The sequence below is a fragment of the Zingiber officinale genome, chromosome 3A (assembly GCF_018446385.1).
Source record: "Zingiber officinale cultivar Zhangliang chromosome 3A, Zo_v1.1, whole genome shotgun sequence".
NCBI lineage: Eukaryota > Viridiplantae > Streptophyta > Magnoliopsida > Zingiberales > Zingiberaceae > Zingiber > Zingiber officinale.
The window spans coordinates 109,636,772-109,662,542 of NC_055990.1; the positions used below are offsets into that span (position 1 = coordinate 109,636,772).

Sequence of the window (25,771 nt, forward strand, 5' to 3'; positions counted from 1 at the left end):
CACCGCGTCGACTCTGGGGTTTAACGTCGCCGCTCGACGGTCTTTCGAGCTGGATATTTATAGTCGCCACGTCGACTCTGGGGTTTAACGTCGTCGCTTGACGGTCTTCCGAGCGGGACATTTATAGTCGCCATGTCGGCTTTAGGGGTTTAATGTCGCCGCTCGACGGTCTTCCGAGAGGGATATTTATAGTCATCGCGTCGACTCTAGGGTTTAACGTCGCCGCTCGACGGTCTTCCGAGAGGGATATTTATAGTCATCGCGTCGACTCTGGGGTTTAATGTCGCGACTCGATGGTCTTCCGAGTGGGATATTTATAGTCGCCGCGTCGACTCTAGGGTTTAACGTCGCCGCTCGACGGTCTTCCGAGTGAGATATTTATAGTCGCCGCGTCGACTCTGGGGTTTAACGTCGCCGCTCGATGGTCTTCTACTTTAAGCTTGCCATTCACCAGTAATTTTGGCAACCTTTGCCTTTGATTCAATTCTGCAATTTTGAAAGGGACAAGAACATAGGAGACATGACATTGATTACATCACCACACCTTTTAGCCAGCTCGGTACGGATGGAGATGGTTCGCGCTCCAAGGGCGCTCGAGCCACCGCCTGTCCTCGTCCTCCAGGTAATAAGCGCCCGAGTGAAGCTTCTCCATGACTTTGAAAGGTTTGGCCCAGGGAGCCTCTAGCTTGGTGACGTCGTCAACCGACTTCACCTTCTTCCATACGAGATCGCCCACCAGAAAGGATCTAGGTATCACTCATTGATTGTAGTTCTGACGCATCCTTTGTCGGTAGGAAGTCAACTGAACAACGGCCCTGGCGCATGCTTCGTCAATCAAGTCCAACTCCAGTTGTCTCCGTTCGGCGTTGTCCTCATCGTATTGCTGCACTTGATTGGACTCTACCCCCACCTCGACCGGGACGACTGTTTCTCCTCCATACACCAAGTGAAACAGGGTTACTCTTGTTTCCTCCTTTGGAGTCATGTGAATCACCCATAGGACTCCCGGGAGCTCGTCTACCTATCTGCCTCTTATATGGTCGAGCCAAACTCGAAGGATCTATAAGATCTCCGGATTGGTGACTTCCGCTTGTCCTTTGCTCTTGGAATATGCTACGGAGGTGAAGGTTTGATGGATACTGTACCCTCTGTACCATTCTCTGAGTTGCTGGCCAACTAACTGTCTTTCATTGTCCGGGACGAGCCGAGGCGGGATGTAGAATCGATAGATGATGTGTTGCCAAATGAACATTCTGACCATCTGCTCGGTAATCCTTGCTAGCGTCTCGGCTTCGACCCACTTGGAGAAGTAATCGACTACCACAAGCAGGAATTTTCGTTGTCCGGTCGCCATTAGCAACAGTCCTACGATGTCCATTCCCCATTGATCGAACGGACAAGACACCACGGACGACTTCATCTCTTCTGTAGACTGATGAGAAGAGTTATGGTACCTTTGGTAGGATAGACAGGTTGCCACTGTCCGAGCGACATCTTCTTGGAGAGTTGGCCAAAAGTATACTGCAAACAGAATCTTCCGTGCCAGTGAGCGACCGCCCGGATGCCCTTCACATGACCCTTGGTGCGCTTCTTGCAGTATGTAGTCACTGTCCTCCGGTCGGATGCACTCGAGCAGCGGTCGAGAGAAAGCTTTCTTGTATAGCTGATCTCTGATTAGCGTGAACCAACTCACCCTTCTTCTCAGCCGATGGGCCTCTTCCCGGTCGGGAGGCGTCTCTCCGGACTGCAGGAACTCTATCAGCGAGGTCCTCCAGTCACTCGGGAAGGTGAGCCCCTTTATTCGGTCGATGTGTGCCACCAGGGAGACCTGCTCGATCGGCTGTTGGATGACGATCAGTGATATGGAGCTGGTTAGATTGGCCAGCTCGTCCACCGCTTAGTTTTCCGCCCGAGGTATCTTCTGTATAACCACCTCCCGGAAGTCAACCCTCAATTTCTCAAAGGCCTCGGTGTAAAGTATGAGCCTCAGGTTGTTGATCTCGAATGCCCCAGTAAGTTGTTGTGCAGCCAGTTGGGAATCTGAGTGAATCAAAACCTTGAATCTACAGGCCGACAATGAGCGCCTCGTACTCGGCTTCGTTGTTGATTGCTTGGTACTCCAACCGAACTGACAAATGCATTCGTTCTTCCTAAGGGGAGATTAGCAGCACCCCAACTCCACTTCCTTGTCGAGTGGATGATCCATCCACGTATATCTTCCAAGTGACCTCTGGTTCGGGAGTCTGCACCTCAGTAACGAAGTCTGCCAAGGACTGTGCCTTAATGGCCATTCGGGGCTGATACTGGATGTCGAATTCGCTAAGCTCCGTTGTCCACTTGATCAGCCTCCCTGACGCTTCTGGATTGAGGAGGACTCTCCCCAAGGGGCTGTTGGTCATTATAATGATCGTGTGCAAGAGGAAGAACTGGCGAAGCCTCCTAGCGGCGAGTACCAGTGCGAAAGCAAGTTTCTCGAGACCAGTATACCGGGATTCAGTATCTTTTAAAATATGGCTCAAGAAATACACCGGATGCTCCTCGCCGCTTGGCCTTATAAGGGTCGAGCCGACCGCGTGCTTGGTCGAAGACAGATAGATCCTGAGAGGCTCTCCGACGATTGGCTTGGTTAGTACCAGTAGTGAATTGAGATAGGCTTTGAGCTCTTCGAACGCCCGATCGCACTCCTCATTCCACTGGAACTTGGTGGCTCGGCACAAGATCTTGAAGAAAGGTAGACTCCAGTCGACCGTCTTGGAGATGAATCGGGATAAGGTCGCGCTGAACTTCCTTCAAATTCCTTGGGGGTGGCATATCTTGCAGTGCTTTTACTTTGCTAGGGTTTGCTTCGATACCCCGCTCGGTAACTATATAGCCCAAAAATTTCCCACTCTTTGCGCCGAACAGACACTTGCCCGGGTTCAGCTTGATCCCGTACGCTCGGAGCGTTCGACAAGTTTCTTTGATGTTTGCATAGAGGTCAGTAGATCGGAGGGATTTAATGAGTATGTCATCGACGTATACCTCCATATTCCGTCCAATCTGCTGCTGGAAGACTTTGTTCATGAGTCGTTGGTATGTGACCCCGACGTTCTTTAAGCCGAACGACATTATGTTATAGCAATAGGTGCCATCCGCCGTGATGAAGCTCACCTTCTCCTGATCTTCTTGGGTGAGCGGCACCTGATGGTATCCTTGGTATGCATCAGCATGCATATCAGCTCGCACCCAGCAGTCGAGTCCACCATTTGATCTTGTCAAACGGGAGGTCAAAGGCGTTTATGAGATGTGCCGCGTCGCTCGTATCAAACCTGGTCTCCATGGTGGTATACTAGGGACCAGGGGCGTGGTCGACTGGCTGGGAGGAACTGGCCATGGGCGGAAAACGAAGAAACAGAGGAGTTCGTTTAGAGGATCATTGGAAAAATGACGAAAGTTCACCGAGCAAGACAGCGGGATGCCGGAAAATGCTAGAAGACGAGAAAGGCAGACGAAGGATTAGGAATTAGAGCTTACAGGGAAAGGAAAAACCGCTGGAAGAAGTCGAAAGTCGCCGAAGCAGTAGGAGCAAGCAACGTCGCCAGAGCAAACGGTTGAAAGGCAGAAGGAGAGCACAGAAGAAGAAGCTGCGACATTGAGGCTTTATAAAGATGGACGCGGCCGATCGGGGCCGTCCGATCTAGGGCGTAGGAATCGGGATGCACATCCGACCGTTGAATTTTAACCGCCAAACGTCACATCAGCAGTTGTCACCTCGGACGTGCGATGATTGTGCCAACGACACATGGCATCGTCCCACAGGTTAGCATTTAATGGGCGCGTGCTCGGCCTTATTGAACAGATTGGCACTCATCATGAGGAGATTTGGACGACATTAGCATTAACTGACTGGTCTGCACCCCTCCGATAGAGGTAAGGAAAAGTATCCAAAATAGCCAAGTGCAGAGGCACGAATCGCCGACCGGAGGAGAAAGATCAGTCCTATGGAGACCGAGCAGGGTCCCACTCATTCAATAGGCTGACCTGCCAACCACTCACCAGACTATTTGTCCAGTCAGTTGGACTTTCAGCCTCCTTCGACTAGACTTGAAGGGAAGACATGTGATCCGATGGTAAGAGGAGGGGCCCGTCTGACAGAAGGTCAAAATGATCAGCACTCGGTAGACGTTCGACCCGGGCGGGGGTTACCTTCTTGATCAGCAGAAGGATTAGCCAACCCGACATCTCGACAGCTAAGCCTAACACCGAGTTTCCGACGCCCATAAGGCAAGGCAAGAAGGAATGGAGGCCGAGCGGCCATCCCGCTCGGCCAACAGTAGCCACGACATTCGGCCGAGCGGGCATCCGCCTGAAGGCCATCAGCCGACGAGCCTCCAATCGGCACGGGAAAAGTACTAGCCGAGTGGTTCCTCGGCTCGGCCCAGGAAAGGTGCTAGCCAAGTGGTTCCTTCGCTCGGCCTGGTAAAAGACAGAGGGAGCAGGTGGCGAGATCTTCCTAGGAACCAGTGTCACCGACAAGAGGCATGGACAGCGGCTTAGTCGAACAGAGAATCGTACAATGGAAACTTCCACTATCGTATCAGGGATATGCTCGTACTATTGAGGTATGGTGTCAGGCACGCTTTCCTGATACACCCATTCTAGGTATGCTTCAAAGGATGTGCATGTCTCGGGGAGCGTGCACACGCCTCTGGGGAGCCCTATATAAGGACCCCCAGGGTTCGACAGAGGTATGTTTACATCTCTACTGTAGCTACAGTTCTCGCCTCTGCTATACTTCTTTCTTTTTTGCTACTGGAAGTTTGACTTGAGCGTCGGAGGGCCATCACCTAGGAACCCATCCTCAGCTCAGCACTGTGTTTGCAGGTCTGCGGCGGCGAGGGATCTACGTCTCTGGAGTCTTCGACCAGTCAACAGAAGCACCACGCCCCCAGCGTTCATCAACTCAGTACTCGGACAAGATCAATGTTCAATTTAAACTTGTTTGAATATTTAAAATTAATATAATTTTAAACTTATTTGTATATTTTAAAAATTTCTTTATTTACCGTGGTAGTTTTTAATTGGTTATTAAATTTTAAAATATAAGCTTTATCAAATTAATAAGAATTTTATTGATAAATATTATTCATGAACTCGTTATTCATAAATATTAACGAGCTATTATAAATATGTGTTAAGCAATATAAATAAATTCTTATTAAGTTAAATACTTATTAGGAACAAAAATTCACATATCTCCATAACTATATGATATTCTTTACTTTAGGACTAAGCTTCATATATTTATTTTTGGACTCTAACCAAATATGGAGATACTATAAGAAAACTATCAATCAACAATGAAAATAACAACCAAATTATTTTTGGTCATTGAAATAGGGACTGAATTAATTTCGGTCCCTATATTAGCAATCGAATTTATTTTGGTCCCTATTTTAGTGATTAAATTTAAAATCGGTCTCTAAATTAGAGACAGAAATAATTTAGGTCGAGCAACCGAAATTTATTATCAATTGCTAATATTTGAACTCGGAAGTAAATTTTGATCCCAGATCTAAATTTCTGTTCTAACATTTAGTGACAAAATTTAATTTTGGTCGCTAACTTTGTTATCGAAATTAAATTTCGATTGCTAAATTTGGGCCAAACATTAATTTCATTCTCTAAATTTAGTAGCTAAAATTAAATTTTGGTGGCTATTTGTTGAAATGAAAAATTTTTCGTTTACAAATTTGTGATTGAAATATTATTTTGGTGGCTAATTTTAGCGACTGATGCTTAATTCAGTCATAATATTTAGCGACTAAAAGCTTAATTTAGTCGCTAAATTAAACTGGATGGAAAATTCAACGACATTTTGTTTCCATCACTAATTGGTTGCTAAATTGATTTAGTGACCGATTAGCGATCGAATATTCGATCACTAAAGATGGATATTTTTGTGGTAAGATATCTTTCATCTTTTAAATTTATAATCTTTTCTATGTATTTCTAATATGAAACTTTGATTATATTTCTAGCAAATCTCCCCTCAACCAAAGGACCATCATTATTCTCATGGTTTAGGGTCTCCCTTCAAGTATTCGGTCACTCTTGACTTGCTCCGAATATTCCTTTAAGTATTTGACCACTATTGACTTGCTCATGTCCTCTAAGACTTTTTCACCATTTAGGATTCTAATATAAAAGAATATGAAGATTTTTATTATTATTTAAGTATTTTATTTTTTTTGGTAATTTTAGATTTTTTATATTTTTAGTAGTTTTTATATTTTTGTATTTTGAAATTGTTTAGAGATTTTAAGATTGTGAGTTTGTTACAAATTTTTTTCCTTTATTTTAAGATTTCTTTTCTTTCTTTACAAGCTACAAATTGAGGTCTATAAGTTAGAATTTCTTTCATTTCTTTTGATCTTAGGGTCCGAAGTTTATATTGTTTACTTGTATGACGAATAATCCTTGAATATCAAATAAAATTTCCTTTTCATAAAAATGAATAGGACAACGATTATCTTTTTTTGCCTTTCCTTAAACCCCCTCTTCTTGTTTGCCCGTACGATAGTCACTATCTTGCTCGGCGTCATTTGATATTAGAGTTGATAGATTCCAATTTATGGAAGTCGAGAGTCAAATCTAATGGATGGTCATAGTGATCGTACCAGGTAGGTTCCGACTGAGAAAGCCTCACACCGTGTTCGTATCACCCAAGACATGATTGAGGATTTACAAAGGTAAATTATAGATTTAACCTAGCATGTAAAGATTAAGGATTTACAGACACAAGTCATAGATTTAACCGGGTGTGTATAAGCGGTGATGTGAAATCTTGAAGATTGTGAGGTACTTGGTTGAGATGATCAACATGGAGACCTTGGATTTTGAGTTGATCTATCCAAATTTTTTAGTACGCCACAGATGTTGGGTCACTTTAGAGCTAGAGGGGGGTGAATAGCTTTTCGCTCTTCGATGATGATGATTTGTAGAGTAATAGACTCAAAGCAAGCTCCCAATACTAACACAAGGATTTACTTGATATCCAACTCAAGAAGAGGTAATTAATCCAAGGATCCACACAATGCGTACTCTCCACTATGAACACAAACTCCTTCTCGGAGAGGTGGAGAAATCTCGTACAAGACTCTCACAAGCATACAACTCAAAACAAGAAATAAATACACGATAAAACAAATGAAAACTTTCTTGCTTGATCTCTTGTAGATTATAGATGCCTCTGGACTAGTTAGAAAGTGCAGAAACACTTGTCTTCCAAGGCTCTAGGTCCGGTGAATAGTAGCAGAGAAGATGGAGTCAAGAGATATGTCATTTGAACCTCACTGTCGCCTTTATATCTGCGCGATCTAGGGCTCCCAATCGACTGGGCCTCCTCTCAATCGATTGCCACGTCAGATCCTAGTGATCACAACCATCCAAAACCTACGTCCTGTATAATAGTCATATCCCAATCGATCGACCAATCGATTGGGTGTAGCTGGACGATCAGCTAATTGATCCAGAAGCTTTCTGTACTTTCACAGAATGCCCCAAAATCGATTGACTAATCGATTCTGACTTTTCCTCACGCCACTACGAGAAACCAAGCCCCAATCTATCGATCGATCGATTGGAGTAGCCCAATCGATCGGCTAATTGATTGGGGAGCACACTACTCTTCTGCATGAATAACTTCCAATTGATCGGTTGATCGATTAGTGTTGCCCTAATCGATCGGATGATCGATTGAGTTTTAGTTCAATCAATCAGCAGATCGATTGGCCAACCCTAACTTGACTAACTTAAGTCTAGGATCCTAAACTCAACATCTGGTCAAACGTGACCTATTGGGACTCACCCATGCCTAGCATTTGGTCAACCTTGACCTGCTGGGACTTGGTCACCAAGTGTCCGATCAATCCTTTCCACGTGTCCAGTCCTCTATGACCCACTTGGACTTCTAAGCACCAGGTGTTCGGTCACCCTGGACCCACCTTAATTTCCACGTGCCTGACTTCACTCACCAAGACATCCTAACTGCCTAGATTCACTCACTAGGGCTTTCACTTGGCTTCACTTACCATGATTTCTATCTACCTTGTATCACTCACTAGGGCTTTCACTTGGCTTCACTCACCAAGATTTCCCATCTTCTTAGCTTCACTCACTAGGATTTCTCTTCTATCTGGCTTCACTCATCAAGACTTTCCTACTAAGTGTTTGGTCAACATTGACCTACTTGAATTTTCATCTTCTGTCAAGCTTCTCATTGGACTTCTCATTCAAGTATCCGGTCAACCTTGACCTACTTGACTCTTCTTAACATTAAACTGGTCAACCTTGACCAATCTCCCCAAATGGACGATTGTTCCTGCAATCTCCAAATATTGTCAAAACAATCTTCATATATTGTCAAACATCGAAACTCACATATTATGACTCAAGCTTGAGCCAATTCAAGCTTAGTCAACCCTAACCTAGGGAAATTGGACCAACAATCTCCTCCTTTTTGATATTTGATAATACATTTAAGTTAGGCTAATCCATAACCTCAACTTATTCTTCATGCCAAAGCTTGAATGAGTGTTTTCTTCATTCTCTCCTTTTCCTAGAGGGTAAACCCCCTTTTTAGGTAATGAAGGCCTAACTTAAATCCTACACTCTCTCCCTTTGGCACACATAAAAAACTCTCCCTTTGGAGAGTTATCCATACGTTGTTCACAACCTTACATGTGGTTCACAACATCACAATGAAAATTCTATACCCTTCATTGTCTCAAATGCTCACCCTTGAATATTAAACCACTTCACAATGTTCATCCTAGAACATTCACACTTCACAATGAAGATATTCAATCGTCCATTTTTTTCTAATGCTCAACCTTGAGCATTTACTATAACTGAGGTTTTACAACCTTCCATGGTTTCAAAAATTTTTTTCATGTCTTTACAACCCTCAAAACATGCTCTAAATTTCTATTATTGCACCAACAATGACTTAGAATTTCTGAAACTTTAGAAACCCAAAATTTAAAGTTTTAAGGTTCAAGAATCAATATTGAATACAAACCTTAACCTAAACTTCAACTTAGACTTTATTTAGCCAATCCAATCTTGTTTTTATCAAGAAAACTACCCTTAAATATTCAAAATGAATTTCATAGGGTCTAGGATGGTTAATATGACTGAAAATGATTTAATAGGCTAAAATCATATCCTTTCAGCCAAAATTAGCCTTTCAATCGATTGACCAATCGATTGGAGTCTTTTAATCGATCCATTGATCGATTCCACGAGCTTTTGTTCATGGAAAATACCCTTGAATCAATCACCTGATAGATCCAGGTAGGGTCAATCAATCGACTGATCGATTCCGTGAGCTTCTGCTCATGAGAAAACCTAGTTCAATCGATTGGTTGATTGATAGAACTCTCCCAATTGATCGGCTGATCGATTAAGTTTCTAATTTCCTGAAATAAAATTTCAATTGAAATTTAGAAATGTCTCAATAATTCTACAGAATTCTAAAAAATATGAATATTCTTGTAGATATTATATAAGACATATATTATCAAAGAAAAATAGTTTTCTAAGAAAATAATTCCTAATTTTAAAGATTAACACAAACTTAGAAACTCTTGAAAACTTCAATGTTTTACACTAGTTTGTGTCTGACTATACAATGGTGATTATTATCAAAAGATAGTCTTCACCAAGGTTTTCCAAAAGTATTTTGAAATGATTCTCCAAACCAATTTCCAACCATGTTTTTTGGATTCAATGCACATGACTTGTACATTAGCTTTCCCAATGATTGGATAACATATAACTATGTATTTTGATGAAGCTAAAACTCAAATGAATGCACTAAATCAATATCTTGAGTCTTATTCATCATCCTAACATCTCACTTGTATCTAATGTATACTAAAGCACATACAAGTCAACTTATAGTCTTAGATGTAGACTTTGATTTTCTCCTAACCTAAGGGTTCATACATATCTATCTAGGCATTGTAAACTTGATCATCCACCTAAGATGTCACTTGTTAATAAATTCCATTACCAGATTTGTTGGTAAATGTCGTTGTCCTTAATTATATGGAATTTAAAATAATGCATGATGACTTATGACATACATCAAAATGAATATTTTTCAAAAGAAAATTCCTATAGCTACATGATGTATATATGACATAACATGATATTTTTGTTATATATTTCATAATAAAATGAATGTGAAATGTAAAATACCGAAAAGTCTCAAATAACCATAAGAGAATTTTTAGAAATTTTTATAAATTTTTTTAGAATTTATCGGAGCTCGTATGATGAGTTTAAGAGGGATAAATGTATAGGCTTAGGAAAAGTCTGTTTGGAATACCAATAAGTGGGAGTTGATTGAGAAATCAACCTTAGGTTTGATTAAAGATACCTAAGGTAATTTTTATTTTCCTTATTTCCTCTCATTTCTCTCCCTCTCCGCCCGATTCTTCCCCTAACCCGACGCCGCCTCTCCCTCTCGCGGCGCCGACCTCTTCATCTTCCCCAACCCGACGCCTCGCGACACCTCACCTCCCATGCATACAAACCGTCGGCCGAGGGAAGCCGAGCCCTCTCCTTTGTGTCTTTGCCTTCCATCCTCTCCACTATCACTTCTTCTTCCCTCTCTGTGTTGTCGCCGGCCATCACAAGTCGTCGGTTGTCGCCAACTATCACAAGAGCCACCGAACCTCTCCCTCACACTGCGCCACCCCTACTGGATCGCTGTCGCCCGATCACGCCGGTATCCACCACCGATTCGTGCCCTAATAACCGTCTCATCTCACCTGCATCGACTGTCCAAGCCCTGATCCGGCCGTTGCCCGTTCGTTCCTGGCCGTGATCACTCACCGGAAGCCAAGCACATGAGCTTCCATATTCGGTTTTGCCCTAGCTTTCAGCTCGATTCCCCTTCACCAGAGCAGGCCATGACCAGCGCCACGACGACCGCGATCTGCCACCGATCTGATTAGTTGGATGCTGCAGGATGCTGTCGATCCTCTATCTTGACCACCATGGTAGTCCATAGGTTGAGGTGTGTGCTTTAGCTATCAACAACCGCTTTCTATAGGGTCTCCGACAGAGAGAAAGCTGTCGGCACAGGCTTAGGGTAAGATATGTTAGTTATTTGATGGTGGAGATCTTGATTCAATTTTAGATAGGATTGTATGTGCTAATTGTTTCATGGGTCACAGTCGCTCCGTCCATGGTTTTTTCGGCTGCAACCATCCTCGGCTGTGAGTCAACAACAAGTCTCTAGATTTGGGTAAGTTGTGCTATGGATTAGTTAGAATTGATGAGGAGTCAGATGATCCAATTAGGGTTTCTTGGTTTAATGAAAATTTTGATTAGCGATTAGAGTGGATTAATTATATGCATGTTGTTACAGGACTTTGATTCGAGACGAGCATTTCGACGTGGGGTCTATCATATATGATATCCATTTTTTAGGCGGGTGCCTTTTACTTATCTTTTTGATATTGTCATTCTGATATGCTTAGTGAGTTATAACTAGTAGTAATAGTTATGTTGATATCTGCTTGGTATGTCACTACTTGATACCCGTAGTATACCTATTTTGTTATCTGTTGTGCATTTATGTGTATGTCCTTTTTGATTCTTGCCACGTGTACTTATGTAGTGACATATAATGTGTTACCAGATACATGTCTAGCTACTAGATATACTTGACTTGTGTACCCAATTTTATTACTTGGCATGTGTACCTAGGTTTATCATCTGGCATGTGTACCTAGATCATTGTTATGGACTTGGTTTCCTTTTTGGTATACATTATGAGGAGGCTAGTATTTTCAGGATTTACATGCTTAGTGTCATGCACCATTTTGCATGATTGCAGGCTGTACGATTATCGGCTCCATTATTGTTGAGAACATCGCTAATTACATGACCTGCACACACACAACCACTCATGGGTTAGTGATATTTCAGGCAGGGTGTGTGCGCAGTTTGCTCAGTCAGGGGTCCGCTGGTCCGCACATGGGTAGTGTGACTACAGCGTGGTAGCGGGCAAGGATCCCTCTTCTTGACTATGGCATAGGGAGATGAGAGTTTGGCTCCCCCACTCTGTTTGGGGTAGGAAGATAGGTGTACTCCGGCAGCATCCTGCCCACTCAGTCACTCAAGAGTAGTGATGGCAGAGTGCATAGTTGTCATAGCCCTACCCACTCGGTCTCACCATCGCGTGTGAGATTGTTGACTGGCGTCAGGGGTAACCATGTCATTTGCATCATATGCATGGATTGCATTTATTGCTTGTGATTGTTGCATATTGGATGCTATATTTTTGTGGTTGCATATGATTGACATGCATACAGGAGACATGACGTAGTTGGCCTGATGACCCTTATATCCGGATATGAGGTCCTAGTGAGTACAACTTCTTTGTTTATTCAGTTTTTGCATTTCCTGTTATTGTTCAGGAGATTGTACTCTATGATTATTACTGATAGCTCTAACTTATTATGCATGTTAGTTTGATACCCGCTGAGTTCATTAAACTCACCCCGTTGCTTTATTTTCCTATTTCAGGTTGAAGCTTTCAGGAGGTTCCAGTAGCCAGTCCCCACTCCATGTTGTGACGGTTTTCTATTTTTAGTCTTTGCTTTCTAGTTATGTATATACATACTGGTGATGTGTGTGCCTTGCACTTGTGGATTTTATATCGTGATTTGGGTATGCTGCCCATGTTTTTCGCTGTAAAGGTTTTCCATTGTGTTGTGTTTTCCTTGCTTTAGTGGAGTAGGTATTATTATAAATTGCGTGGTTGTGTAGTCAGCCGGAGGTTGATTTATTATAAACTACGTGGAATGTTCATTTATTGTATTGGATTTGTTCTGACCGTGTTGGCTGAGGATTGAGAGGCCCTGAGGGTTGTGTAGACAAGTTTCAGATTGTTACCTGTAAAGGGGAGATGCTGCCAAAATTTCACCGGTAGGGACTCCCCCGGGGCGTGACAATTTATTTGGTACCAGAGCCCAGGTTTTGTAAGCCAATCTAGGTATTTTCGATTTTGTATGGATTTCCGTAGATTTTCGTGTTTCAGAATTCCAAAGTATTCTTAGACAAGGTTATATTTGGGGACTTGGCGACGACGGAACATCTCGAGATGGTAAATAGGTATGATGATTAATTTTATAATTTTGGTACCTGTAGTAATACATGTGTAATAATTTAACAGATATGAAGCGAGCTACGCGTGTTCCCGCGTAGAGACATGGCGCAGGACGACCACGTAAGAGGGCATTGGAATCCCTGGCGACGGAGTCGCCAAAGAGGTCATTTGGGATCGAGCCTGTCGGGCAGGGACAGACTCCTCATGGTACCGCGGGCGCGTCAGGCTCTCAGATTCTGACGGTTCCTTCTCTAGAGGTACTTACCCCAATCGTACCCATCGAAACCACCCTTACAGTATTCACGGTACCACCAGCGGTACCACCTGTGGAATATCCGACCCCTCCACCAGCAGTGCCTGCTGCTGTATACCATGCACCTCCTCCAGCCGTGCCTACTGCGTACCCAGTACCATCGCCACTTGTGCCTGCTACTGCATACTCGACACCTGCACCAGTAGTACCAGTTGACCCAGCAGTACCAGTCGCTCTTGCCTACATTTTTCCTACAGTGCCACCAGCGGTACCTTCCCCGGCTTATGCAACAGCACTAGGGGTACCTTCCCCGGCCTATCCAGCGGCACAACTTGTAGTACCAGCTCTAGTGGTTTCGCCAGTTCTCGCGGCGAGCTCTACTCACTCTACTGATATAATTGTGGCACGAGCTTGGATCCCAATTTTGGTAGAGTCGGTGAAAAGATGATTCATGCTTTTCTGTGGGGAGACTGATCCGAGTGTGGCTCAGTCCGGGATAAAGACCTTGGAGTGGACTTTCTTCTATATGGCTTACTCTAAGTGGGAGAAGGCAGAGCTGGCTGCTTACCAGCTACGAGACGAGGTTGATATCTGGTGGGACACACAGTGCTCGATCATAGGCGAGCAACACATCACTTGGGTGAGATTTATAGAGGCTTTTGAGAGCCAGTACTTCCCACGGTCATATCAGATGACTTGCCATCAGGATTTTCTAAGTCTTCGGCAGAACAATCGCACCGTGATGGAATATAATGCTGAATTTAATCGGTTAGCCATATTTTGTCTAGAGTTAGTTGCTGAGGACAGGTTATGTATGCTTCAGTTTGTCCAGGGACCGGATGGACATCTTCAAGTGAAGATTGTAGGTTTTGGTAATTCATCATACACAAAGGCCTTGGATAGAGCCCTTATGATCGAGTCGGCTCAGCAGAGAACTAATGCTGACAAGAAAAGGAAGCAGACATATCAGACTTTAGGGCAGACTCAACAACAGCAGGCTACCGGACAGCAGCAGAGTGGTCGCTGTCAGTCTGGTCAGGGTACTTCTGGGGCATCTGGCCGGCCTCAGAAGTCAGGACGGACTTTATCAGGACATTCCCTGTCTTCTTAGTAGAACCAAAAATAGTACGCCAGTGACGTGCAATGCACTCGATGTGGGTCTAGGGATCACATCACATTAGCTTGCACCTTGAGACAGTCAGTTTGCTACTATTGTAAACTGCCTGGGCACATGAGCCGAGATTGTTCGCTGAAGGCTCATCACGTGGCTTTCGGGGTTTATGTTTAGGCAGGACAGTTTAGTCAGACAAGGACTCAGCGAGGAGGGTAGAGTGGCCAATCTTTGCATCGCCAGCAGAGGACAACCCTTGCAGTAGCTGCATATGACATGCTCGGGCAGGAGCACTCTAGTGCTTTTACAGTATCATAGAGTCCTGTCTTGGGACCTCAGTATTTAACGCAGGGGCAGTATCAATTACAGCCTCAGTCGCTAGTGCAGTATCAGCTGCAGCCCCAACCATTGGTTCAGTACCAGTCACAGCCTTAGCCACTGGTTCAGTACTAGTCGCAGCCCCAGCCATCGGTTTAGTATCAGACTCAGCCCTCCTATCCATCTCTGGCTCAGCATCCGGTACCGCCTCAGTGGTAGGCTCAGGCTCAGGCACAGTAGCCTCTGGCAGTGCTACCACGTCCACCCTCGCTAAAGACTGGATGAATTCACGTTGTTACTAGAGAGGATTCACAGTGGGCCGACGGATCCATTTTCTACGGTACGATTTTACTTTATGCATTTACCGCTGATATGCTTATTTATATTGGTAGTTCGCATTCTTTTATTTCTTGAGCATTTATGAGGGAGATTGGTAGATTACCTATCCTTAGACCGCGGTGACCGACCGTCGCCCTACTATCCGGTGATACATTGGATGTCACTCAGGAGGTCAGAGGATGCCCATTAGACTTCGGTAACAATATACTTATTGTAGATTTATTAGTACTGGAAATAGTCAAGTTTGACATTATCCTTGGCATGAATTAGCTATCAACATATCATGTCACGGTTGATTTCCAGACAAGGGTGGTCACATTCCGACCTCCGGACCAACCCTCGTGGGATTTCACTGGCATCAGGGATGACGGTATATTGACCATTTCTATGATTCAGGCTCAAAAACTGATATCACATAGCTGTTAGGGATTTCTATTATCGTTAATTAATGCTGATGAGAGTAGTAGTTCTTAGCTCTCAGACATTCCAGTGGTCCGAGAGTATCTGAAAGTATTTTTAGATGAGCTACTAGGCTTGCCTCCACGAAGGCAAGTTGAGTTTGCTATTGAGCTGATTCCGAGGACCGCGCCTGCATCAAAAGTTCCTTACCATATGACATCGAAAGAGTTGGACGAGCTAAAGGTCCAACTCCATGAGTTATTGGACAGGGGATTTATTCGCCCTAGTGTATCTTCGAGGGGTTCTCCGGTATTGTTTATCAAGAAAAAGGATGGTACTATGAGGTTGTGCATCGATTATAGACAGTTGAATGCAGTGACCATTAGAAATAAGTACCCCTTATCACGGATCGAGAATTTATTTGATCAGCTCAGAGGTACATCAGTGTATTCTAAGATTGATCTATGGTTTGGATATCATCAGCTAAGTGTCAAAGATTCTAATGTTCAGAAGACAACATTCTGCACCAGATACAGACATTATGAGTTTTTGGTAATGCCATTTGGGCTTACGAATGCTCTAGTGGTATTTATGGATTTGATGAACCGTGTCTTTCTAGAGTATCTAGATTAGTTCGTTATCATTTTCATTGATGACATTTTGATTTACTCACGTTCCGAGGAGGAACATGCACATCATCTTCGTATAGTCTTGGAGACTCTTCAACAACATCGTCTATATGCGAAGTTCAGCAAGTGTGCTTTCTGGCTATCCTCAGTCGATTTTCTGGGACACATGGTTTCTAGCCGAGGTATTTTCTTAGACCCTCAGAAGATTGAGGTTGTCACCAGCTGGGAGCAGCCAAAATCAGTTCAGGAGATCCGCAGTTTCTTGGGAATAACTGGATATTACAGATGGTTCGTTGAGAGTTTCTCTCACATTTCTATGCCACTGACACGCCTAACCAGGAAAGTCATGAAGTTCACATGGTCAGAAGCCTGCGAGATCAACTTCCACGAGCTAATGTAGAGACTAGTGTCGGCACCAGTACTGGTTTTGCCCTCTGGAGAGGACGGATTCGTGCTCTACACCGATGCTTCTCTATAGGGTTTGAGCACTGTTTTTATGCAGCACGGCAGGGTAGCCTCCTATGCTTCTCGTCAATTGAAGGAGCATGAGAAGAACTGCCCAGTACATGATCTGGAGCTAGCCTCCATTATTTTTTCTTTGAAGATTTGGCGGCATCATCTTTATGGTATTACATTTGAGATTCTCACTGATCATAAGAGTCTCAAATATCTTTTCACTCAGAAGGAACTCAATCTTTGACAGAGGAGATAGATGGAGTTCATGAAGGATTATGACTGTACTATTAGCTACCACCCAGGGAAAGCTAATGTGGTTGCTGATACACTTAGCCAAAAGTCTAGAGGGACTTTAGCATGTCACCAAGTTTTGGTCACAGACTTGATTCAAGGTTTCTCTGAGTTAAGCTTGGATGAGTAATGACAGATAGAGTAGGATATTCTGGTTACCATGGTTGCTCAGTCGTCGATCAGGACGAGGATCCGAGAGGCCCAAGCTGGTGATCATGGTTTACAGTTCATTGGCAGCCAGATAGCATCCGGGTAGCAGACGGAGTTGGCCCGAGATGACGAGAGTATTATTTATTTCCAAGGTAGGTTAGCATACCTCAAGCTCACTCGGTTATGGATGAGTTACTTCAGGAGGCTCATCACTCCCGATTTGCGATCCACCTAGGCGGAAGCCACATGTATCGAGATTTGAGGCATTCCTATTGGTGGAACGACATGAAGAAATACATCATAGAGTTTGCAGCTAGATGTCTAGTCTGCTAGCAGGTGAAGGTTGAGCACTAGAGGCCTATCGATTTACTTTAGAGGATTCCCATTCCGGAGTGGAAATGGGATCACTATGGATTTTGTGGTGGGATTGCTTAGGACACAACGAGGCCAAGACGTGATTTGGGTAATCATTGATCAATTAACCAAATCTGCACACTTCTTAGTGGTTTGGAAGATCGATTCACTGGATCGATTAGTAGAGCTGTATTGCAGGGAGATCATAAGATTGCATGGTGTTCCTTTGAGCATTATATCGGACAGAGACCCACGGTTCACGTCCCAGTTCTGGCAGAGTCTGCAGTAGGCCTTGGGTACACAACTCCGTTTCAGTACGACATTCCATCCGCAGACAGATGGACAGTTAGAGCAGACCACCCAGACATTAGAGGACTTACTAAGGTGTTGCATTATGGATTTCAGAGGCAGCTAGGAGGACCACTTGCCATTAGTGGAGTTCCTCTACAACAACAACTATCATCCGGCTATCCAGATGACACCGTTTGAAGTGTTGTATGGTATGCCTTGTCGGACACCCACTCTCTGGGAGGAGATTGGGGAGGCCCAGCTGCTAGGACCTAAGAGAGCTCAGTAGGAGGCAGAGTTGGTCTGTACTATCAGACAGAGAATGTCCGAGGCGCTGGACTGTCAGAAGAGTTATGCGGATCAGAGACGTAAACTCCTGGAGTTCTTTACTGGCGACCATGTATTTTTGAGAGTCTCACCCACGAAAGGGGTGAAGAGATTTGGCCTCCGAGATAAGCTAGCTCCACGATACATTGGGCCTTTCCAGATCTTGGAAAGGATTGAAGCAGTAACTTATCGTCTAGTGCTACCACCAGCTCTGGCGGGCATTCACGATGTATTTCATGTGTCAATGCTGAGGAGATACGTACCCGACCCAACACATATTCTATCAGATATATCAATTCCCATTCAGCCTGACGTTACCTACGAGGAGGTTCCAATATGGATTCTGGACCACAAAGAGCGTCAGCTGCAGAATAAGACTATCCGGCTGGTTAAAGTCGGATGGCAGTATCATTCTGATGAGGAGGCTACATGGGAGCTCCAGGATATGATCCGAGCTCGATACCCCCATCTTTTTACTTGAGGTATGTGGTTTAGATTTTCGTTCAACATTCATATTGTGTATCCATTTCTAGTACATGTTGTTGGTAAATAAAAAAATTTGGGGATCAAATTTTTATTAGTGGAGGATAATGTAAAATACTGAAAAGGATCAAATAACCATAAGGAAATTTTTAGAAATTTTCTAAGAATTTATCAGAGCTCGTATGACTAATTTAAGAGGGATGAATGTATATACATGGGAAAAACCTATTTGGAATACCAATAAGTGGCAGTTGATTGAGAAATCAACCTTAGGTTTAATTAAAGATACCTAAGGTAACTTTTCATTTTTATTTTCCTTATTTCCTCTCATTTCTCTCCCTCTCCGCTCGATTCTTCCTCCAACCCGATGCCGCCTCTCCCTCTCACAGCGTCGACCTCCTCTTCATCTTCCCCAACCCGACGCCTTGCGATGCCTCACTTCCCATGCGTACAAACCGTCGACCAAGGGAAGCCGAGCCCTCTCCTTTGTGTCATTGCCTTCCATCCTCTCCACTGTCGCTTCTGTTGGTGTAATAGACCCAAGTTTGATCGGTATGATCATGGTTTTGATGTGTGTGCGAAAGAGTTTAAGTTAGACTTTCATATGTGTTTGATATGTGATTGAGTCTTGCAGGACTTGGTGAAACACATGAGGAACTTGGTGCAGCTAAGATTGGAAAGCTCATCCAAGGGCTCAGATCCTTGCGTCGGTGAAGGATGGTGTAGAAGACATCTGAGGGACAGCTGAACGAGGAGCAATGGAGTGGAGCCGAGGGAAGTGGACTTCAAAGCAATGTGAAGGATGGCACGGAGAAGAGCCACGGGCTTGAGTTCATCTGAGGGATGAAGGCTGAGGAAGAGGACTTCAAAGGCAACTCTGGAAAGGATGAGTGTGTGAGAATGTAATGGACCAGTCGACTGGTCATGGGACCAATCGACTGATCCAATTTCACAGAAAGCACAGAATGCTTCTGTGCTCGTCGGCTACGGGGACAGGTTGACTGGTCATGGGATCAGTCGACTGGTATATGGCCATTGGCAGCAAATGTGTTCTGCAGAGAGCCGTTGATGGTGTCTAACAGCTACATCAATCGACTGGTGCATGGACCAGTCGACTGATGTCGGGTTGAGTTGATTTGAAGATCAGCTCTCTCCATTTATTTAAAGGAAGCCTTGGGGCATAAAGGAGGTTACTGATGCTTGTTGAATAACTCCTAAGTCATTGCCCAAAGCTTCCAAGCCATACTCTTCTTCCTATTCTTAATCTCCATCTTGTAAAAGAAGAAGAGTGATTTGTGAGAGGTTGTACTCCATCAAGAAGGAGTAAGCTCTAGCTGGAGATTACCGGGGATTGATCCACAGAAGGATCAAGGGTTTGCCCACCTCAAGGACATGCCGTGGAGTAGGAGTAAGCAATCTCCGAACCACGTAAAGGAATTGTGTTAGCATTTGTATTCTTGCTTTTCTTTCATTATTTTAGTTTTAGTATATTCCGCTTGCGCACTAACCTTCTAGAGAAGAAATCAATTTGGGGGTGACCTAGCTATCCAACCCCCTTCTAGCCGGCCATCGATCCCTTACAAGTTGTATCAGAGCGAGGACGCTCTTGATCGGACTAATCTCCAAGAAGAGCAACATCATCAAATGACTAGCTCAAGCATTCATCCACCCACATTCGAAGGAGATTTCTCTTGGTGGAAGAAAAGAATGGAGGTATTTTTTGATACCAATTTTGATATAATACTAATCATGAGAAGTGGTTTTGAAGCACCTAAGGATGAACGCAATGAGACAATCGACATAACAAGATAGACTAAGAAGCAAAAGGAAGAACATTTAGCAAACTCAAAGGCAATGCATCACCTACTAAATGTTCTTCCCCAACAAGAAGTGACTAGGATTGGAAACTACACAAGCACCAAGGACTTATGGGAGAAACTAGTAGAGCTTCATGAAGGAACATCGGATCCTTCGAACTCAACTCTTCAATATCAAGCTTGAAAAAGGAGAAAAGGTATCATTTTACATTCTAGAATTAAGGAAATTTTAAATGGATTAATAAGTGTAGGAGAGACACTTACACACCGAGACATCATAATGAAAGCCATCAATGCTTTCCCAAGAAACTCAACATGGAGCTCAATTGTAGACTCGTTCTACATTTCAAAAGACCTAGAGAAGAGCTCTCTAGATGAATTCTTTTCAACGATGGAGCTTCATGAGACACGAGTTGAAGGGCTAGATGGAGAAAGATCAAGAGGAGTAGCCCTTGTGGCAAACAAAGGAAAGGGGAAGAAGAAGAAAGCTCTATCTCCATCATCTTCCCATTCCGAGGAGTCAAGTGCCTCAGTGGATAGTGATCAAGAGGCATATATGGTAAGGAAGATGAGAAAAGCATTTAAATCTTTTTCTACTAACAAATCACATGCTATGAGAAGTTCAAGGTGCAAGAGTAGAAATAGGAAGGTCATTTTCTATAATTGCCAAGGAGAAGGACACATGAGGGATGATTGTCCTCTCTTGAAGAAGAAAGAAGAAAAGAAGAAGGAAGAGAAGAAGAAGTCAAAAGAAAAGGGGAAGAAGGTTAAAAACCTAAAGGCTACATGGGGTGATCCATCATCATCGGAGGAAGAAGAGCATCATGTGTCCCATTTTGCTCTAATGGGAATTGATGATGTAGCCTCCACCTCATCCGAAAAAGAAGATGGAAGGAGCTCAAGTGAAGATGAAGAAGGGAGCTCAAGTGAAGGGGGAGGTCAAACATCGGATTCGGACTTCTCGGTAAGTGAGGTACATAATCTTCCTCCCCATGTTTTAATTAAAATTATTATAAGTACAAATGATGATTTGTTTAAGGCTAAAAGGAAAAATAAGTCTTTGAAACATGATATTTTCATGCTTGAAGAAAAATTAGAATCCATATGTTCTAAGGACAATGATATGCATGCTTCTTTTTTAAACTCAAATGATTTATGTTTATTAGAAGAAAATAAGGCCTTAAGGGAAAAGGTAAAATACCTTACCAATGTCCTTAGAAAATTTAAAATTGGCTCTAAAATCCTAAATATGATTATTGGGAGCCAAAGGGCAAGTTTTAAGAAAAATGGGTTAGGATATAATGAACCCAATAATGTAAAGACCTACCATTGTCTACTTGCTAGGGGGCAATCAAAAACTAAAAATATAGATAGAAAATGGATCCTCAAGGAATATTTGGTTAACCTAATTAGAAAGAATTTCTATTGGGTGCCAAAGTCAATCCTCAAGGGTTAGAGGATTTTGGGTTAGCCAACCATTAAAATCATAATTCAAATCTTTGAAAAATGGTTAACTTGAGACCTTAAGGGGGATAACTTAGCCTTGATAGAAATTCATTATTAAGAGGGCTAAGTACCTTTATTTCATCTCACAATGACTTGCATTATTTTCTAAATATAAATGTGAGATGATAGGTTGATACTTATAATTCACTTATGCTTGTGGCATTTTGATGAGTTATGAAATGTATCAAATTTTTGAGTAATCATAGACCAACTATGGGGAAAGAAAATATTTAATTAATGGACATCTTATCCATAGATCATAGTTGGATATTTCAAATGTTTTAAAAAATAATTCTATGTTTTATTTACAATGAATAGTTATTTTGAAACATATGATTGCAAAACTGGGGTTAAAATTGATACATAACTTGCATGTTTTGTGATTTTTGAGATTTGGTCAAAATTACAAAAATACTTTGACTTTTCATGAAAACATATTTTTCCTAGTTAAAAGATATTTCAAGAAATATGTTTTCAAAATTTCATGATTTTCTGAATTTTCAGGAATTTTTTAAGCATTTCTGAAGTTGGTTGCAAAAGGTTGAAATTCGATTTCAAAATGTACCAGTCGACTGCATCAGTTACCAGTCGACTGGTACCAGCTTTATAGCATACTGTTGTGTTCTGAAATCAAATTTTTGGTCAAAATTTGGTCATACTTGATGCCATATAGTGTATGATTGTTTAGTACAATTTTTTGATGGTGTCAAAGGGGGAGAAATGGGTAGGTTTAAGTTAGAAACCTTTATTCCCATACTTGTGTACAAAACTTGAAAATTAAGGAAGAGAGCATATGTTTAGGGGGAGTTTGGTTTTATGTTTCATGCTTACATATTGCTTGTAATTTTCAAAGTGCCTAACTTAAACATATTGTCACACATTAAAAAGGGGGAGATTGTTGGTGTAATCGACCCAAGTTTGATCGGTATGATCATGGTTTTGATGTGTGTGTCAAAGAGTTTAAGTTAGGCTTTCATATGTGTTTGATATGTGATTGAGTCTTGCAGGACTTGGTGAAAAACATGATGAACTTGGTGCGGCCAAGATTGGAAAGCTCATCCAAGGGCTCAGATCCTTGAGTCGGTGAATGATGGTGTGGAAGACATCCAAGGGACCACCGGACGAGGAGCAATGGAGTGGAGCCAAGGGAAGTGGACTTCAAGGTAACGTGAAGGATGACACGGAGAGGAGCCACGGGCTCGAGTGCATCTAAGGGACGAAGGCTGAGGAAGAGGACTTCAAAGGCGACTCCAGAAAAGATGAATGTGTGAGAATGTAATGGACCAATCGATTGGTCATGGGACCAATCGATTGATCCAATTTCACAGAAAGCATAGAATGCTTCTGTGCTTGTTGGCTAGGGGGACTAGTCAATTGGTCATGGGACCAATCGACTGGTATATGGCCTTGGCAAAAAATATGTTTTGCAGAGAGCCGTTGGTTGTGTCTAACGGCTACATCAGTCGACTGGTGCATGGACCAGTCGACTGATGTCCGGTTGAGTTGATTTGAAGATCAGCTCTCTCCACTTATTTAAAGGAAGCTTTGGGGCATAAAGGAGGTTACTGATGCTTGTTGAATAACTCCTAAGTCATTGCCCAAAGCTTCCAAGCCATACTTTTCTTCTTATTCTTAATCTCCATCTTGTAAAAGAAGAAGAGTGATTTGTGAGAGGTTGTACTCCATCGAGAAGGAGTAAGCTCTAGCTGGAGATTGATGGGGATTGATCCACCGAAGGATCAAGGGTTCATCCACCTCAAGGACACGCCGTGAAGTAGGAGAAAACAATCTCCAAACCACGTAATGGAATTGTGTTAGCATTTGTATTCTTGCTTTGCTTTCATTATTATTCCGCTTTCACACTAACCTTGTAGAGAAGAAATCGATTTGGGGGGGGGGGGGGGGCCTAGCTATCCAACCCCCTTCTAGCCGGCCACCGATCCCTTACAACTTCTTCTTCCCTCTCTGTGCTACCGTCGGCCATCATAGGCTGTCGCTTGTCGCCTGTCGCCAGCTATCACAAGAGACATTGAACCTCTCCCTCATGTTGTGCCACCCCTACTAGATCGCTGCCACTCGATTATGCTAGTATCCACCACCAATCTGTGCCCTAATCATCGTCTTTTCTCTCTGGCACCGACTGCCCAAGCCCTGATCCGACCATCGTCCGTTCATTCCTGGCCGCGATCACTCGCCGGAAGCCAAGCACACGAGCTTCCTTGTTTGGCTATGCCCTAGCTTTCAGCCAAATTTCCCTTCACCAGAGCAGGTCGCGACCAGTGCCATGATCTGCCACTGATCTGATCAGACGGATGCAGCAGGATGTTGTCGATTCTCTGTCATGACCACCATGGTAGTCCATAGGTCGAGGTTTGTGCTTTTGCTATCAATAACCGCTTTCTATAGGGTCTCCGACAGAGAGAAAGTTGTCGGCACAAGCTTAGGTTAAGATATGTTAGTTATTTGATGGTGGAGATCTTGATTCAATTTTAGATAGGATTGTATGTGCTAATTGTTTCACGGGTCACAGTGGCTCCGTCCATGGTTTTTCCGGTAGCAACCATCCTCGGCTGTGAGTCAACAACAAGTCTCTAGATTTGGGTAAGTTGTGCTATGGATTAGTTAGAATTGATGAGGAGTCAGATGATCCAATTAGGGTTTCTTGGTTTAATGAAAATTTTGATTAGCGATTAGAGTGGATTAATTATATGAATGTTGTTATAGGACTTTGATTCGAGAAGAGCGTTTCGACGTGGGGTCTATCATATACGATCTCCTTTTTTTAGGCGGGTGCCTTTTACTTATCTTTTTGATATTGTCATTTTGATATGCTTAGTGAGTTATAAATAGTAGTAATAATTATGCTGATATCTGCTTGGTATGTCACTACTTGATACCTGTAGTATACCTATTTTGTCATATGTTGTGCATTTATGTGTATGTCCTTTTTGATTCTTGCCATGTGTACTTATGTAGTGACATGCAATGTGTTACCAGATACATGTCTAGCTACTAGATATACTTGACTTGTGTAGCCAATTTTATTACTTGGCATGTGTACCTAGGTTTATCATCTAGCGTCTGTACCTAGATCATTGTTATGGACTTGGTTTCCTCTTTGGTACACATTATGAGGCGGCCAGTATTTTCAGGATTTACATGCTTAGTGTCATGCACCATTTTGCATGATTACAGGCTGTGCAATTGTCGGCTCCATTATTGTTGAGAACATTGCTAATTACATGACCTGCACACACACAGCAACTCATGGGTTAGTGGTATTTCAGGCACGGTGTGTGTGTAGTTTGCTCTGTCAGGGCTCCGCTGGTCCGCACATGGGTAGTGTGACTACAGCGTGGTAGCGGGCAGGGATCCCTCTTCTTGACTATGGCACAGGGAGATGAGAGCTTTGGCTCCCACACTCTGTTTGGGGTAGGAAGATAGGTGTACTCCCGCAGCATCTTGTCCACTCGGTCTCACCATCGCGTGTGAGATGGTTGACTGACGTCAGGGGTGATCATGTCATTTGCATCATATGCATGTATTGCATTTATTGCTTGTGATTGTTGCATATTGGATGCTATATTTTTGTGGTTGCATATGATTGACATACATACATGAGACATGAGGTATTTAGCCTGATGACCTTTATATTTAGATAGGAGGTCCTAGTGAGTGCAACTTCTTTGTTTATTCAGTTTTTGCATTTCCTGTTATTGTTCAGGAGATTGTACTCTATGATTATTACTGATAGCGATAACTTATTATGCATGTTAGTTTGATACCCGCTGAGTTCATTGAACTCACCCCATTGCTTTATTTTCCTATTTCAGGCTGAAGCTGTCAGGAGGTTCCAGTCGCTAGTCCCCACTTTATGTTGTG

At 43.1% G+C, this 25,771-nt stretch overlaps 1 protein-coding gene across 1 annotated transcript; it reads left to right on the forward strand.

Annotated features, from left to right (window-relative positions):
* The first annotated feature begins 565 nt into the window (after positions 1-565).
* Positions 566-13,869, forward strand: LOC122050568 (proline-rich receptor-like protein kinase PERK2). The gene is made up of 3 exons (XM_042611464.1): positions 566-622; positions 13,100-13,165; positions 13,267-13,869. Exons 1-3 carry the CDS (start codon positions 566-568, stop codon positions 13,867-13,869), a joined length of 726 nt encoding a protein of 241 aa, XP_042467398.1.
* Positions 13,870-25,771: the final 11,902 nt, after the last annotated feature.